The sequence below is a fragment of the Dermacentor albipictus genome, chromosome 6 (genome assembly GCF_038994185.2).
Source record: "Dermacentor albipictus isolate Rhodes 1998 colony chromosome 6, USDA_Dalb.pri_finalv2, whole genome shotgun sequence".
NCBI classification, from domain to species: Eukaryota; Metazoa; Arthropoda; class Arachnida; order Ixodida; family Ixodidae; genus Dermacentor; species Dermacentor albipictus.
The window spans coordinates 21,164,755-21,181,757 of NC_091826.1; the positions used below are offsets into that span (position 1 = coordinate 21,164,755).

The following is a 17,003-nucleotide window of genomic DNA, read 5'->3' on the forward strand; positions in this document are numbered from 1 at the left end:
TCGCGTTGAAGCGTTGAGCACGGAGGTAAAGTCACTCGCTGTTGCGGGCTCTATCTTGAAAGTGATCGTTCTACGTGACGGACGGACGGAGGGAGGGACGGTCGGTTTCTTTTAGTTGGGTAAACATTAAAATGCTTACGCATTTAAAAAAGGTTACGTAATAGGTGGTACTGCTCGTAGTGTGCGAGAGCGTTCACCAGACGCAAGATGGAGAGATCGTGAACGATTGTTACAGAATTGCGACATACGCGGAACACAAAGTGGCGTGCTGCACATGTCAAGAGCATTTTTCTGTCTTGACAAGGAAGTCCACTCTAGGCCCACATAAGCAACGCCCCCCCCCCCCCCCCCCCAACCTCGGTGATAAGATATCTGTCCGCATCTACCTGGCTCTCCGCTAGAAGCCGCTCCGGCGGCGCGGACGCGCGACGAGGGGGTTGAACAGCAGCGCCAGCAAAACGCACAGCGGCGGCGAATCGGCGAACTAGCGACGCAGCGCAACGCGCCGCAGGAGGTTCCAGTGGGGCGCGCGCGAGCAGACGACCTAGGGAACGCGCTCCTAGGGAGCGCAGCTCCCCATGGGAGGTCGTCGAGCAGACGTACACACGCAGCACACACACACAACACAGCGAGGAGAGCGCGAGAAGGAGGAGAGTCTCATGCGTGGACGAATCAGTCACCGATTGCGCATCGTTGAAACGATCGGCGCTCCGTAGGCTCACGCCAGTCGGTGCCCTTGCCACCCTCGCGGAAAGCCAAACGGACGACGCTCTCCCGCCCGGTGTTTATTCCGCGCCCGGTACGCGTCGGCTGATGGTCGCCGTCCCTCTGCGGCTCTCCGTTGAAGCGAGCAACTCTCACGACGCCGCTGCTACTGCTGGCTACCGATCGTCCCTACTCGCCGAGCCCGCCGCCGCTCCAGCACGGGCCTGAATCACCGGGAGACATGGGGCCCGTACACATTCTCGAACAGCCGCACCTGATCTGGGGACGGGAGATGCCTCTCGGAAGGACGCCCCTCTGCCAAGGTTCGTTGCGTTTATGGACTTTGGTATCTCCTCTTCGTGTTTATTAATCGGCCAGAAGTCACCCCCCCCCCCCCCACACCGTGCTCCGCGAACCTCACCTCCTTCCTATTTCATCCATTATCCCTCAACCTCCAACCCAGCGCGCGCAGACATTTTTGTTCTTGTTCGTTTCACGCAGAACACGTTGTTTATGACCGCCCCTGGGGGTTCATCGTGCTGTTTATACCGCGGTTTTCTCGAAAACTCCACGGACTTGTTTTTACGAAGTCTGGGCGCGCGACGAAATCTCGTTTCATTGCAATGCGGCGACTTCGAACAACCAACCGTTCTGCTCTCCCGAAGGACCCCTCCCGGAATTTCTCGGCTCGCCTCGCGAGACCGTCGCGAACTTTGTTTTGCTGCTCCGAGGTTCGGGCCCGGGGAAAGGGGGGGGGGGAGGGGGCGCCAGCCGCGGTTCCGTGGTGTGTGTATGTGTGCGTGTGTGTCGCAACGTGTTGACGAAAAATTTCCGCCGTGCCCTCCCTCTCCTCCGTTCCGGGAGGGAGCCTTCGGTGCTGTTAGCACTGGTTTCGACTGCGTCGTCGTTATCGTTCGACGCCTCACTTTAACTCGGACGCCGACCGGGACATAGAAATACAAAGAAACGCTACACAGGCGGGAAACTGCTTGTGCGCGTGTGTTACTGCACGTCGCACCGGATACACGCGCGCAAAGCGGGCAAGCAAGCGCACAGGGTCAATCCGTATTGGCGCGTGCGTTAGCGCAGTGACCCAAGACTGCGCAACGCTGCCGTCGATGCCAGGCTGTTGACAGCGCTCAGTTCGGCTCCGCCCACGACACGTGCGTGATTGCGTTATGGTCGGGAGGGTTCAAACGGGTGACGACGACAACGCGGATTGTCCTGCTTGCCTTTTTATTTTAATCGTCCGCAGCGAGCTGCCTCGCTAACCAAGCGACGGTAATTTTGCCTCCACTCTTTCCTGGCTGTTGAAATCGGCGGCGTTTAAGTTGCCTCTGCGGGCAGTTACACAGCGAATGCGCAACGACATAAGATGTCGAGAACAGACCTGCTAAACCGCAACGACAGTTTAAAAAAAAAAAACGCAGGGGGGGGGGGGGGGGGAGGTGAGCTTGCTAGATAGGAGCTTGAAAGCTCCCGCTCTTAAGTGGAATCCGGACGCGTTACGAATGCCAAGGTCTGCGACGGAATTGCGAAAGAAAGAAAAAGAGGCCTTGCGACACTGTAGCACAACGGCGGTAAATACGATAGCCCGCGGATTCTGTCTTTTTTTTTTCTTTATCGATTGCGCGACTGCCCAACTGGACAGCTCACTCCGAGAAACCGGGAGGGGTGTTGGACACCGCCAACGACGCGTAAGCTCTCTTGCAGGGCGCTGTGACTCTTCGCTGAATCACTATCGACGGCTCACCGTAAAAACTTATTCACCACCGCGTCGAATCGATTCGGTGGCGCGGACCGCTCCTCTCTCTCTCTCTCTCGCTCTCTGTTTTTCTAGATGAGTCGACTGGACCGGGCGCGCTGAGGCGATTTGGGAGATTCCAGGGACAGATCTTTCGTCACGTCGCGGTTCTCGTTTGCGAAACGTTTCTTTCTTTCCCAGCGCGCCCGCGAAGATGGGGAGGAGAGATGAGAGCAGAGCCTGTAGGGTTCGCCAGCGCCATCTGTTTACCACGAAAAAGAAAAAAAAAAAAACTAACTCGTTTACGCAGGGCTTCATATCGCGCCTTCTTGCCACTCTGCTTGTTCGCGATCATTACACGAAGGGCGAATTTTTTTTTTTCTTTCCCTACTACAGTCAAAACAATCCGTTTCAAACAAAGCGCTGCCGCAATAGGAAGGTGGGTTCCGACACTTGTTTACGACGAACTCCGGGGGCACGTCGAAGTTGCTTTTTATTTGTATTGCGCAATCCCTGGCCGACGCTTATTTCTTTAACTTCCCCATGAGAGAACGCCGGATTGCGCTTCGGGCAGCGCAAAAAAAAAAAAAAGGAAGAAAACCTCCGACGCCGATCAATCCATCGAATATCATTCGAGGCCGCCGTTGTGCGGGGGCGGCGGGCTCCCACCACGATGACGAAATGCTTTTGTTCGCTGCAGGCGCGCTCAGTGCATAAATAGCAGACGGGCGGCACAGCGCGGCTTGTTTACAGTTTCGCTCCGTAACACGGCCGCGCACGAAAAGGAAAGAACGCAGCGACGCAACGATTGTTCTTGCGTTTGTTTGTTTTGTTCGTTTTTCGCGTTTCCGACAGGGGCGCGCGGGCCCCCCTTGCGCAAGAACGCGTCAACGCCGCAATAATAAGATATTCGTCACCGGAGGCGCGCGTTCCGGTTGACACGTCAGGCGAGCGCCGCCGCCGGTTCGGCGTATTTTACCACCGACCCACCGTCGTTTTTCCCGGTACACGACGCGCCACGGCGCACACCTCGTCATCAACCAACCCGCCCGCTCGCTCCGACTAAAACCACAAGCACGCGACCCGGGCCGGTTATTCACACTGTGAAAAAAGACGAATCAGCACCCCCTGCAAAACGTCGCAAAGGTTGGCGCGGCGGGCGGGGTTGAGGAGAGGGACACACAAGAGGGGGACGCGAAGCGATGACCGATCAAAATAAACGAAGGTCGCCAGAGCGACGCGGAGGAGGAGGGAGGGAGAGAGGGAGGGAAGGAAGGCTTCTTCTCGCGAGCCAGCGTTGCGTCGTCTTGCCTAGGCGCCGGCACCGGACGTTATTTTGCGCCGCTCGCTCTTCCGAGAATCCGCGGCGCCGACGCACGCACGCAAGCCTAGGAGCCACACGCTCGCGCAGAACGGCGGTAAAAAGGAGCGGCGCCGGCGGCGGCGGCTTGTGTGTGTGACTCAATCGGTCGCGAACTTGCTGCGGCAGGCGCGCCTGCGGAAATCGCGCGTCGATTTCGCCCGGTTTCGCGTCCGCCGCGCAATGAGGCGAAAGAGCGCGCCGAGAGGGATCGCCACGGTATGATGATGATGATGATCGGCCACCGCAGTGGCGGCGGTCCAATCGGGCTACTGGAGTCCCAGCAGGCAGCGGGAGTTACGAGTGATAAAAGTGGCGGCTTTTACAACGAGACAGCGCGAGCTCGCCCCAAAAGCGCACCCGTCATCAGCCCGATACGAGGCAGGGAGGCAAGGCGGGCGATTACGTCACGCGCTCTATTCGCACGACTAAGCACTTGCGCGGCTTGTGCGCTCGCGGGGAAGAAATGTCAGAGGCTGCGACGACGAACGTTCGAAGCGCGGGGGTGAATGACGTCATGCCAAGAAGGTTTCGCGCCCTCTTAGCGACGAAAGGGGAATGCAAACGCCAGCGGAGAGGACGAAGGAGAGAGAAAGATTTGCGATTAATAAGTTCGCGCACCGGAGTCCGTTATCGTCATAACGCGCGCGCGCGCCCACAGCTCGACACTGCGCATAGAAATATAAAAAGGCGCCGGAGGTCAACGCTTCTTCCGCACATCTGGGGTTCGCACGGATCGCTAGCGGTCCAGGACCTTTGCGTGCGTGGGGACGTCTTTCTCGGCAGTTGGTGGGGGTGCGAGGTGAGGGACCGCACTCGCTCGGGTGACGTCCGCCTCCCCAAGCTGAAATTCCACATTGAGCGCGTCCGCGCGTGCCTTCGGAGCTGTTGCGGATCGCCGACGCGCAAGGAGACCTTCGCCGAACACACACGGGCGAGAACGGCCGGCGACGACACTGCTCATGGGTAGGCAAGAGCTCAGAATTCTCGCCGCGATGTTATATATTCTCTTTTGTTTTTTAACGAAAACCACCACGATGTAACGGTTCTTCCTGATTACATTTAACGCGAGAAAGAATCGAGCTTCAGAAGAACTTCACATTGGCCTAGTTCGTACTTACTGCATATCATAGTGACCGCAACTAAGACGGGGACAGAGGGAGAAAACACATAAACAGCACGGGCGAGCGAGAAAGAATCGAGCTATCGCGCCAGCAGGTCTTTCCGCAGGCACGCCGATATTGCACGGCAAGGCGCCAGGCGTGAGCAATGCAGCTACGGAGGCACTTCCCTGTTCACCGATAACGCAGGCCTTGCACACGCCTCGAGCTGCGTTGCGACGCGGTGATGTAATGGGAGTCTCTTCCAGTGGGAAGGGGAATTACCGCGCGGCTGCCGGGAATCCGTGACGGCGGGCCCGTTTCGGTTTCCTTTTTTCGCGCTATCGCATGACGCCATGTTGACCGCGCGCTGACGAGACGCCTTCTCTTTCCCCCTCCCCCCACTCGGCCTTCTTTGTCTCTATATCCTGCCTGTCCTCACTTAGGTTTGTCAGCGGCATTTTACCTCGGACCACTCTCTCTTCCACCCCCCGTCTCCACTCATCGAATCGTGAGGTTCGCCGACGCATCGGAACTTTGCCGAGTGATCTCGCAGCACTCGAGAACCGGAGTACGTAAACAAGTCCCTCCCCCATCCATCTTCACCTCTTCACCCAGTACTGTTGCTTCACCAGAGCAATCGCATTTTACTATTCGTGATACCGTTACAAGGTAGCATTGACCGTTAGCATAGCCTGTTGCATCTTGCGCCTATAGTGCTCGATAACCCGAAGCTAGCCTGATGACGTGGCAAGATCCTCCGTCGGTGATGGGCTCTCCTCCGCACCCTTTTGTCTGTGAAGGCGCCAGCTCCAGCCGATGGTACCACAGTCAATGCCTCGGCTTCTTCCTTTGCACGCGCGCGACGACCGCGGAGTGCCGTTAAAGGCTTCACTTGGCTTTAAACGTGGCTTCTTTTTTCTCTCTCTCTCTACAGCAGCCGAGTCTGACTTGTCGGACGACAGTCCCGTGGCAGCGCTGGACATGTCCCTGGCGGCGTCGCGGCCCTCGCCGTCTCCGCCGCTGTCGCAGAGCCCGACGCCCTCGTCGTCATTGCTGCTGGCGTCCAGCGCGGCGGCCGCCATGAGCGTGGCCAGCCTGACCGGCGCGCACCCCAAGAAGTCCCCGCAGCCCATCCCGGCCGAGTGCAAGGACGAGGCGTACTGGGAGCGCCGCAAGCGAAACAACGAGTCGGCCAAGCGCTCGCGCGAGCTGCGCCGCATCAAGGAGCAGCAGACGGCGCTGCGAGTGCTCTACCTGGAGCAGGAGAACCTGCAGCTGCGCACCGAGCTCACCATGCTGCGCAGCGAGGTGGACAAGCTGCGACAGCTCCTCTTCGTCGGCAAGCACCCCAGCTGACGAGGAGGACCCCTCTGGCGGGCCTGCTGACCAGCGGGCAGCAGCAGAGCCACCACCGGCACCGGTCAACCGATCTCTCGGGCAGCAGCGACGATGACAATGGCACGCGACGACGCGCTTCACGTGGACCGCCACTCATCATCAGCCTAGTCGACGAGAAGGGGGAGTCTTCCTCGCGTGTGGTGTGTCTCCTCCTTTTCCAAGTGCACGCGTTCTTCTGGACTGATACCGCTGGCAACGTGCAAACACCAGGCCATGGCGGGGGGAGGGGGGGGGGGCGCAAGCCTTCAGACAGTGCTGAAGACAGTTTCAAAAAGCGGCGGGAACGACTTGAGTGCCCATTAGTCTAGCACGATTTCCCCTCGCCCGCTCTTCATCCCACTGTTTGAACGTCCGCGCCCCAGTACTTTCCACCACCGGGAACCGCAGGGCCAAAGGCATTTGTTCCTCGGCTGCGCCCAGATACGGCATTTTCGTTTGCTCGGAAGAGTCCCCGATTTTACATGTACTGTGCATGGGGAGGGGGTAGGCTACATTTGATCTCGACTTCTGGTAATAAACGACGCGGCTGCATACGTGCAACTCTCAAAAAACCCGGGTGGCAGCAGCTTAACTTGAATTAAATTTATTTTCCTCGCTGCTGTCGGCTCAAGGCAACAGCAGCGGCTCAATCAATTCCGCTGTTGGACGAGGCAATATACGCTGCCATGATAACTTGCTCCACTTTTTTTCTGGAAGCGCATAGCGGTAGCTGCCATGCAAAATGTAATATATTTTTCAAAGTAGGAACTTAGAGTAGATGGTGCACGTGAGCCCAACCCCTCCCTCCCCCCCCCCCATTTACCCACTCCCCCATCGTCCCCTCATTTTTGTTTCTCACTTTTTTAATTTATTTAACTTATTCATGATATGGTCGATGCAAGACAGGGCTATATATAGATGTGTATATATATAGTTTTCCCCTCCTCCAAAGGCATCATCCCAAGTTCATGTAAAGAGAAGGCTTTAGCAAGGGAAGAGCAAAGCGCGTCTGCGATACCAACTTCGGAATGTGCCCGCATCGAACGGTTCTGCCAGACTCTACCAGTTTAGAGATATAGACCGTGGTGATGACTGTGCGGACTCGTCGGTGACTGATGGACAGATGGACAGACCTGCACGGCGCAGAGATTACTGAGCAACGAATCTGTGATCCACGACCAGTCCAGCATTGTTATTTTGCCTTTCTATTTGTCGCATTAATTCTCTTGCTTTTGCAATTGTATAAGTTATGATGAAAGAGTGAACAATTGCCGGCATTGTGATAAGAGAGAGAGTGAATGACTGCCCGGCTTGCAGCTCCCTTCATGTTTCTCTACTTTTTTTGTGTTCCAGTTTGCGTTTGTTTTTTACTGCTGACGAGACTGTTAAGTTTTTTTTATTTAGGTAAATGAGGATAGAGATGTGATGACAGAGCCGCTTTTTATTATACTGTTAACTTCATGTTGCATTTTTTGTGAAGCTGTTGAAGCTAGCACACTGGTGTGAGGTTCATAGTAAAGCTAAGAGGATAAAATATGCAGAAAGGCTTCTTCTCGTTCAGCATTGATGAAGCGGCCTGCATCCATGGATGACCAAAGAGTACCGCCTAACCTTATGGGGTTCCTCCCATCATGGCCTTTCAGCGATGGCGGGTTCTCATGAAGTTTTCGTGCACACTGTTATGCACATGCGAAATGACATGTCAGCTAGAAAATGCGCTGGAACAGACTGTAAATAAACGGCAAAATGTTTTCTGTTTACAAGTTGTGTATGTCACTTCCTACCCTAAAATGCAAGTTTACCTTCCTCAGAGCAACAAGGAGTACAGCCATGAAGTGCTACAGACTCCAAGAAGGTTACAGGGCATGGGATCTGCGATAAAGCTAAATTTCTCCCCATGGCTTCGGCAATATGACCTGGAATTCATGGTTGCAATTTGCACCAGTAAGAGTGGTCAATACATAGGTCAATGATTCAGCAGACTGGGTGCCAGGGCTGCACGGATGCAAATTTTTGCAGCAACCTTGCCCTACTCACTTTAGGCGATTTAGAGTGCAATTTGAACCATCATCCATGTTCCAGGATGGTGAGAATACCTGTCCTGTCATATCTCTAGCTTCCAGCTCCATTTTGAAGCAAGCTCAATACAGTTATGCTACTAGAAAGACTAATGGAGCTACTCGCAAAGCCTACAGTTAGACACATTTTCCGGATAGTAAACTTGGTTCTCATCAAGATGGCTACAATGAACAAGACTTTCTCATAGCTCGTGTGTTGCTTTTAGACATTAAGCCCCAACAACTGACCTTGAGTTTTCAGGCAACGCGTTATGCATGTAAAAATAACGAGTACCTCTGTAAACAATGTAACAACGTCGAGGCGAGCTGACCCCAGAGACACCGTATCTAATCTGTATGACTTCGGTCAGCAAACTGGCAGCACTAACCCTTTGAGCGATGTGCCCGAGATAGTATCGCTGGCAAGGGGCTATGCACATAACATCATGTGGCAAGTGGGATTCCCCATTTCTCACTATGTGTTCACTTCCCACAACTCATGACTCAATTAATCTTCACGAGGTGCAGTAGATTAGCAGCACCACCTGTTTAGAGAAGGGATCTACGCTCAAATTTAATGGCCATCCCTAAATGTAGACAGAAGTCACTAGTAGATTTCACACTGCAGGCAAATCAACCCAGCGTAAAAAGCTTCATGCCAGTGACAGGAAAGTTGTTGTATGACAAAGGAGTGAAACTTGTTAAGACATTTTTTACATCAATCACCAGACAACTTACCACGTGGCAACTTGCAATTTACAGCAATCTATGCACAATTTTCTGGCTGTGGATAAGTTCACCCACAGGTTAAACATTTTGTGTGAGTAGTCCCAGGTAACATACATGCACTGAGATGGACTGTCCTACCCCATACATTTTTTCAGGGTGTCAATAACAATGACTCTTTTCAATTGCTGGTTTTTCCAGGTTTTCTTTCGCCTAAATGTTTTTACGAAAATTCCCTAGCAGTCTGTGGCACTAGAAGTTCACTGCAAGCAAGAAATCGTGGTTTATAGCTTGCCTAATTGCTACACTAGTTTGCAATTTTGAACGACCACTACCACAGTAAGCTGTAGACCAAGTGAGATACTCTATCAAGCTTGATCGATCCATGTGTCATGATATGTCAGCCACCCAGCCCGGCTCACACTTGTAGGACCAGCGAAAGACACCATTATTTGCGCATTGCCTAGGTTCACTTGAAAACTACGCTTCCTTCTAGCAGACGACTAGCTTTGCCATCGCACATTCCACATTCCATACCACCAGTTTCCCCAATTCAATGAAACTGCAGTGAGAGTTCCCCGTTTTCCCCAAGAATTTTCCAGAGCTGACTAATTCCTGGTAAATTCCATGTTTCCCCAGATGGTAGACATCCCCTTTCTTGCTCCGGCATATTCTTCCCTCTCTGGCTTCCCACATGGCAGATTTCCACAATAACAATTGCGTTGTGAGCAATGCCAAGATTGACAAACTTCTGGGGCACTGCCAATTCAGATGATGACAAAAGTGTCCTGAACATGGTTTCTAGTGGTTTTGTCAGCGTTGAGGGTGACACCGCAGCCAGGAAAACACACTTTCAGGCAACATCAATAATTTTCAGCTTAAAAACCCCTTCGTCAAGGTTCGCTAGTTTAACTCCACGAATGACCACCTGCTGTGATGGCAATGGCGTTCTGTTACTGAGACTGAGGGCACAGGATTGATTCCCAACCATGGCAGCCACATTCCGATGAAGGTGAAATGCAAGAAAACTTTTGTACAGAGCACTGACTGCATGTTAAAGAGTACTGACGCACATTTTCGAAGATGTAAACGCTCCATCACATGCTTCTCGCACGTAAAAGGATGACAATTGGCAAATCAGAAGGTCGGGAAAAAGCATAAGATATTTTAACTTGATACTAAACTTGGTATCCAAATGCCAGACCCGGCGTCATCGACACTGGCGTGACGTCATGGCATGGAGCAATATTCGCAGAGGTCGTCTAAGAACAAGGCTAAACATGACGACGTTCCATCATAAAAAAAATTTAACACTACTGCTGCACACATTCCCTATAGCTGCGCTCGCATTGTGGCAGCAATTGCAAAAATAGAGCGTTCCAATGTATCTTGATATCATGATGTATACAACAAACTGGGTACCAAAACAGTTTCTTAGAAGCAGATATTAAAGTACGTTATTTATAGATCTGACACTTGCCAGCATTTTTTTTTTCTTTTTTACTGTTTGGGAAATTTTGACCTCCAGTTAACACAATACATTACAACTAAAAGTGTTGTAAGTACTCCTTTAAAGAACTTAACGTCGTAAAACTTAATCCAGAGCTCTTTACTAGAGCATCTTTAATGGCCAATGTGTTGCTTTGAGACACGAAGCCCTATCAACAAATTATCTTTTCATGTGGTGTGTTGTATAGTTGCTCAAGCGAAATGCATGTTTGACACATGAAGAAGGATTAATTAGTCTAATTCAAAGGCTTCAAGTACAGCGAGCAATAACTAGGAATATATAAAAGAAAAGAAGACTTGCACAGGAAAAGTGTTTTGCTGTAGGTATCCAAGTGCTTGAAGTGCAATGAAAACATTGAAAAAAGCCGTGGTAGCACAATATGAAATAAGTGCTTGAACTGGTGGCAACGTAAGCTGTAGCACATCCCCTTTTCGCTCACGACAGTGGATTCAAGGACCAACATTTTATAGGGGTATTACTCAGGCTCGCGCGTGCGCACCTGACCCTTCTCTGGATCGCACAGCGCCGGCGGAGCGGCAGTCGCTCCCTAGCACTTTCGCAGCAGCCCTAGCAGTCAGAGCTGTGACCCCTAACCCGCGGTTCGCAGTGAGTTGCGACCACGGCGGGTTCAGGCCAGTGGGGACAGGGTGAGTCTCGACCTAAGGTGTTTATTCACCTTAGTGTACAATGTTTCCAACAGACAACAACAGCCACAACACACACAAATACAACACAAAACACAACCACAGCGGCGGAGCATTCCGCACGTCTGGGGTGAAACAAACCGCACAATGTGGGAACCACAAAAGAGGCTGATAAGAGTTCAGCTCACCCAAGTGGATCCGCGCTCGGGCCCTGGGGCGGTGAGTCGCACACAAAGGCCGGGCGCAACAGGGGGGACGGCGTGCGGCGGTCTCAGCGGCTGATTTGAGATGCGGCCGTTCGCAAGCTCTTCTACCGTGAGACAAAGATCCGTCGGGGGAATAGCGCTTCTCCCGAGCGGCGGAGAGGGGTCTCCCCGGTTCCAAGAAAGGGAAAGGAGGGAACGGGGTGCCTTGGCTGCAGCGTCGCGGCCAGGCGCGAAGAGCAGCGGGAGTGGCGAAGGTGCCCTCTCCTCGCTACCCTCCGCGAGCGAGCACGTGATTATCGCGTGATAACCGCGTGGCCGCTCCGGAGATATCGGGATGCGCGTGCGATCCCCACATCCCCCCCTCCTTAAAATAACCCTTTAGCCGCTAAGAGGCCGCCGTCACCTGAGGCTTTCCTGCGAGAGGGTCATGCTACTCCGACAGCAACACGGTTTGAGTCCATCCATGTTGGTGAGGGAGCAGCTCTAGCTGCAGACCGTCGTTGTCGCCGTGTAGGTGGTCGCGAGCCAGGCCGGAACGTTGAAGGATGGTACGGAGCAGCTTGACAGCAGCGGGATGCAGTGGGAGGCAAGAAGGGCGCTGGGTCCAGGTCACCTTGCGTCTCGGCGGCGTCACCTGCCCAGTCGGACGTGCCGGGTCCGTGGTGGCGAAAGGGTCCCAGGATTTTTCTTGGCTGCCTCGATTACGCTGACGCGATCCCCGAACCAGCCTCGAGATGGCGCAGGACAGCTGTCTTTTGGTGTTCCCGGGGTTCGTTGTCCTCCCTCGCGGGTTTCGGCACGCAAGGTCGGCAAAGGCGCGCCGACCCACCCCAGACGATGGCTTGCACCTCGCTGCGCAGCAGGGGTCCACTCTGTCCTTGCGGGCGAAGTCTATGCTCGGCCTTGAGGCTGGATGCTTGGTTGCGGGGCTTGCAACTCGGTCGCGGAGCTGTGCGGTGCGGTTCGGCGAATTCTGCGCCGCTGCGACCATTGCGGACCGGAAGTCGCCCGCTGCACCTCTCACCTCGCTGTTAGCCGCTGGAGGATCTTTTCTCGCCGCCTGTTGCCTGCACTGCGCTGCTGACTGCTTACGGCCTGCTCGTCCCCACCGGCAGTGGAGATGGTCTTTCCTTTTTGCTTGGTGGTTGTTTCACGGCTCCCGACGGGCGGTCTGCTGCTGCGACAATTCTGTTAGCCCCTCTCGCTTCTTCCAAAGAGAAAGCGCGTGCTCGCTCTGGAAGCCTGCATGCTAGACAACGGAGGAGCATTCCGTCCGATATCGCGCACAATAAAATAGCCTCCGCGAACCGGACAGAGTTAGTTCTGCCGAGATCGCAAGTTATAATACCGCACCGGGCTCGAACGTCGAGCCGTGCCACCCGATGCCGCTGCCTGCGGGCGCGGGAGAGCATTCTCCTCGGGCCACTCGTTCCCTCTGTCATAGTAGGGTTTGAGATCGCAGACATGCACCGGTCGGCTGATCGGTCTTAGCTTCAAGTCCGCCAGCCTGTACACGAGCGAAGAGACAGTCTCTCGCACTCGGTACGGTCCTGTCCATTTCGGCGCCAGAGAAGCTGAGAATTTCTTACTGGCGTCGCTCAGGACGTGATTCCGTCTCAACACCAGGTCGCCCACTTTGTACTGAACTTCCCGATGAGAGCGGTCGTACTGCGCTTTCTGCTCGGCACGTGCAGTGCTCAGGTTCCGTCGCGCTTTTCGTAAAGCCTCCGTTACCTTCGCGCGCAGCCCAGTTGCATAATCGGCGCGTGCCGACGAAACAACCAGTTCCGTGCTGCTTCGTTCCTGTAGAGTAAGTTCTACCGGATTCAACAGCTCCCTCCCAAGGTTGAGGGTGGCGGGTGCATACCCAGTCGATCGGTTCACTGTCGACCTGATCGCAAATCCAATTTCAGGAAGACAAGCGTCCCACTCATTGTGCGTCCCCGCAAATGCAACTAGCATGTGCTTGATGTTGCGGTTCACACGCTCAGTGGGATTCGCCTGGGCATGGTACGTGGTTGTTCTCCTGTGCTTAATGCCGAGAGCTGCACAAGAGTCCACGAAGAGTTTGGCAGTGAAGTAGGACGCATTGTCCGTTATCAGCTGCTCAGGATAGCCGAATCGTGTAAACACCTCGATCAGCTTTCCCATGATTACGCGTGCCGTCAGCTTCCGTAGGGGGAACAGTTCCACCCACTTGCTGAAATGGTCTGTGACTACGAGAAGGAATCGGTTCCCGCTCGGTGTCCTGGGGTAAGGCCCCATGACGTCACATGCCGCAATTTGCCACGGTGTTCGGCTATTGATCGGCTGCATGAGCCCGGGTGGGCGTCCACCACGCGGCTTCACGCGTTGGCACACGTTACAAGAGCGGGCGTAGCGCATCACATCCCGCTTCATTCCAGGCCAGGTAGCAAAGCGGCACAACTTTAGATAAGTCTTAGGGCCACTTGCATGCCCGGCCAGGCACGTATCGTGAAAGTAGCGTAAAAGTGCTCCTCTCAGCGTGCGTGGAATCACCGCTTTGAAGGACTCGTGTGTATCCTTCTCCGCGGGAATGTATCTCAGCAGGACGCCGTCAGAGTCTAGCAGGTAGGAATCCAACGCGCTCACAGCAATTACCAGCTGTTTCGGAGCGCCGCGCACCCACAGCAATACCAGCTGCGTCCATGTGCGCCGCGGCCGCGCCGCCGGGCTCCCGGAGCCCCTCAAACACTTTCTTACAAAATGGATCCTCCCGCTGTGCCTCTAACAGCTCCTTTCTGCCGAACACGCTCCCCACAGAACTGACGCAGTCCAAGTGGTTCACGCTTTCGTCCTGAGAAGGGGGTTCATCCGCCCTTCCTTCGGGACCAGCGCCGTCGAGCATTGTAGCAGTTACTCTGCTCTTAGGCTGAGTCACTGAGGGGTCACGATGGGTATTAATATTACCCCTCCTGACAACCTCAATCGTCGCAGCGGTTAGTCCGCTCTCAAGCTCAGTTTCGGGCGAGGTGAGTTGAGTAGTAATATCACTCTTCTCACAGTCAACGGGCGCGCGCGAAAGTGCGTCCGCCACAACGTTGTTCTTTCCTCTCCTGTAGCGAACGGTAATATCGTATCGCTGCAGGAGAAGTGCCCATCGCGCGAGCCGGCCGCTCGGCTCTCCTAAGCGCCTAAGCCAAGTTAATGCCATATGATCGGTCTCAATTATGAATGGGACTCCATCAATATAGTAATCAAACTTTTTGAGAGCGAAAATGATCGCCAGACATTCCTTTTCGGTCACGGAGTAATTTTTCTCTGCGGCAGTCAAAGAGCGGCTGGCAAAAGCTACCGGGCGCAAGCTACCTTCGTGCTGTTGGAGCAAAACCGCTCCTAGGCCAAGGTCGCTGGCGTCCGTATGAATGACAAATTCTTTGTTCAAATCAGGTAGCCTTAACTCGGTGGTTTCCACGAGCGCGTTTACGAGGTTGCGCAGTGCCTCCTCTTGCTCGGGACCCCACCTCCACTGCTCACCTTTCCTCAACAGCATTGTCAAGGGGGCTTGCAGTGCCGCGCAGTTTGGGATGAACTGTCGATAGAAATTCGCCAGCCCCAAAAAGCGTCTCAGTCCGCCTATGTCTTCCGGTGACGGGTAGTTCAATAATGCCTGAACCTTGTCATCACACGGTAGAAGGCGTCCGTTATCCAGTTTAAACCCCAGTAGCGTTACTCGGGTTGCTGCGATCTGGGTCTTGGTCGGGTTTAGCGTTATCCCCGCAGACCTCAGACGCTCCAACACGTCCCTGAGATGGCGTAAGTGCCCATCAAAGGTACGCGAGTATACCACAACATCGTCCAGGTAAGCAAGAGCGTGGTGCCACCTTGCGTCACCCAAGACACGGTCCATCAGGCGCTGGTAAGTCGCAGGCGCACCGACAAGTCCGAATGGCATACGGGTAAACTGGAAAAGTCCCCTGTGACAAGTGAAGGCAGTCTTCTCTCGGTCACAGGGATCTACCTCCACCTGAAAGTATCTTCTGCTTGCATCGAGCGTAGTGAAGTACTTCGCTCCGCCAACGTTGGATACGATCGAGGGAATGCTAGGAAGCGGATATGCGTCCTTGCGTGTCACCTCGTTCAGGCGGCGATAGTCAACACAAAGGCGGGGCGTCCCATCCTTTTTAGGAACCAACACCACAGGAAAACCCCATGGGCTGTCCGATCTTTCAACAACGCCTGTATCGAGCAGTTCGTCCAGAGCGCTGTCTAGTGCTTTCCTCTTAGCCAAACTCACCGGCCGAGGATTACACTTCCACGGAGAGGCGTCGCCTGTCTCAATTTTGTGCCTGTATAGCGTAGTGCAACCAGGCCGCTCTGTGAATACGGCATCATATTCAGTCAGAAGCGCTGAGAGGCGAGCCTTTTCTTCCCCCGACAAACTGCTTGAGTCGTCCAGCAGCGGGTGGTATCGTTCGCCCCTCACTGCGGCACAGTCTGCCACCGCAGCGGGGGTTTGTGCGGGAGGGGAGCAGTTCCCTCCGCGCCTCTTTTCTCAGCGCGGTTGGCCGGACGGCATTTCGACCCGGCCGCAACCGTTCTGAGGGACCTTTTCGGGCAATCGTTTGGTCGGTCTGCGCGCGAAGCATCATCGAACGAAGTTGTCTCTGACGCTTTTTGAAATGAAACGAAAGGTTTCAGGGTGCCACATGCTCGCTCCCTATATCCTCCGTTGCAGACGTCAATAACAATGCCCGTCTTGGCGAGGAAGTCTCTTACCAAGAATTATAGGAACCGACAGGCCGGGAAGGTGAGCTAGGCGCTGTCGCCTCACCCGCTTCTCCCACCGCACCACAAGCCTAGCAGCACAGCCCAATGGACCACAGATATCCAGTGGATATCCGATTTAGATCCGAACGTCCACGTCCGGAAAACAATATCCGTGGTACGAACAGGGGACCTAGTTCTTGGGACGTAACATAATGTCCGCATACTTTGATACGGTGGACGTCCAGAGGATGTTTGTTTATGGATTGACCAGCGGTGTACGTCCCCCGGATGTCCGCCTAGGAATGCCTTGCAACGTCCATTGATTTATGCCCTGGACATAAGCATGCACAGATGCGAAGCTACAGGCGATGGTTACGATGATTTAATTCAATATTTATATCTCCCAAATCGAGCTATATATATATACCGCCGCCATAATATTAATCTCCTAGGTAGAACACTCGGGAAAAGACGAAATTCGCTGATTCACTAATTTTTTATTTAAGAACCCGGACTTTGAACACGGGCTAAAGAAAATCTGACCTAGCACTTGCGTGCGGATTTTTACCTTTATGTGCGGCCTCGCGCACCGTCCACAGTGTGGAGTACAAGGGCATCATTCTATAAAAAATAGTATGCTATCGTCCACGCGTTTATTCTGTTCTGTTCTGAGCAAATGAATGTTTGTATTGTTAACAAAACCGATGTTCCTGTTCTATTCACCAAGCCGTACCGTCGTACTAGAACTGTTTTTCATTCTATTTCAGCAACATGAATTATGCGAATTTGTATTCTGCTCAAACTACTAAAATTTTTTGAAGGTATTTTGAATATTTAATA

At 53.7% G+C, this 17,003-nt stretch overlaps 2 protein-coding genes across 6 annotated transcripts in view; one reads left to right on the forward strand and one right to left on the reverse strand.

Moving 5' to 3' along the window:
* The window catches only part of mon2 (Mon2 homolog, regulator of endosome-to-Golgi trafficking), a 265,202-nt gene that overhangs the window by 165,263 nt on the left and 82,936 nt on the right, over positions 1–17,003 (reverse strand). The window lies entirely within an intron of this gene.
* LOC135921008 (transcription factor ces-2-like) lies at positions 615–8,052 on the forward strand. Of its 2 annotated transcripts, none has more exons than XM_065455292.1 (2): positions 615–1,028; positions 5,847–8,052. In XM_065455292.1, exons 1-2 carry the CDS (start codon positions 947–949, stop codon positions 6,266–6,268), a joined length of 504 nt encoding a protein of 167 aa, XP_065311364.1. In that variant the 5' UTR covers positions 615–946; the 3' UTR covers positions 6,269–8,052. The 2 variants fall into 2 exon arrangements, with proteins under 2 accessions (XP_065311364.1, XP_065311365.1); XM_065455293.1 differs by lacking the exon at positions 615–1,028 and adding an exon at positions 3,825–4,775.

Excerpts from the sequence above, each read along its gene's own strand:
- LOC135921008 (XM_065455292.1), top strand. The coding sequence starts at position 947 with ATGGGGCCCGTACACATTCTCGAACAGCCGCACCTGATCTGGGGACGG. Across the intron at positions 1,029-5,846 it reads AAGGACGCCCCTCTGCCAAG|CAGCCGAGTCTGACTTGTCG; the intron begins GTTCGTTGCGTT and ends CTCTCTCTACAG.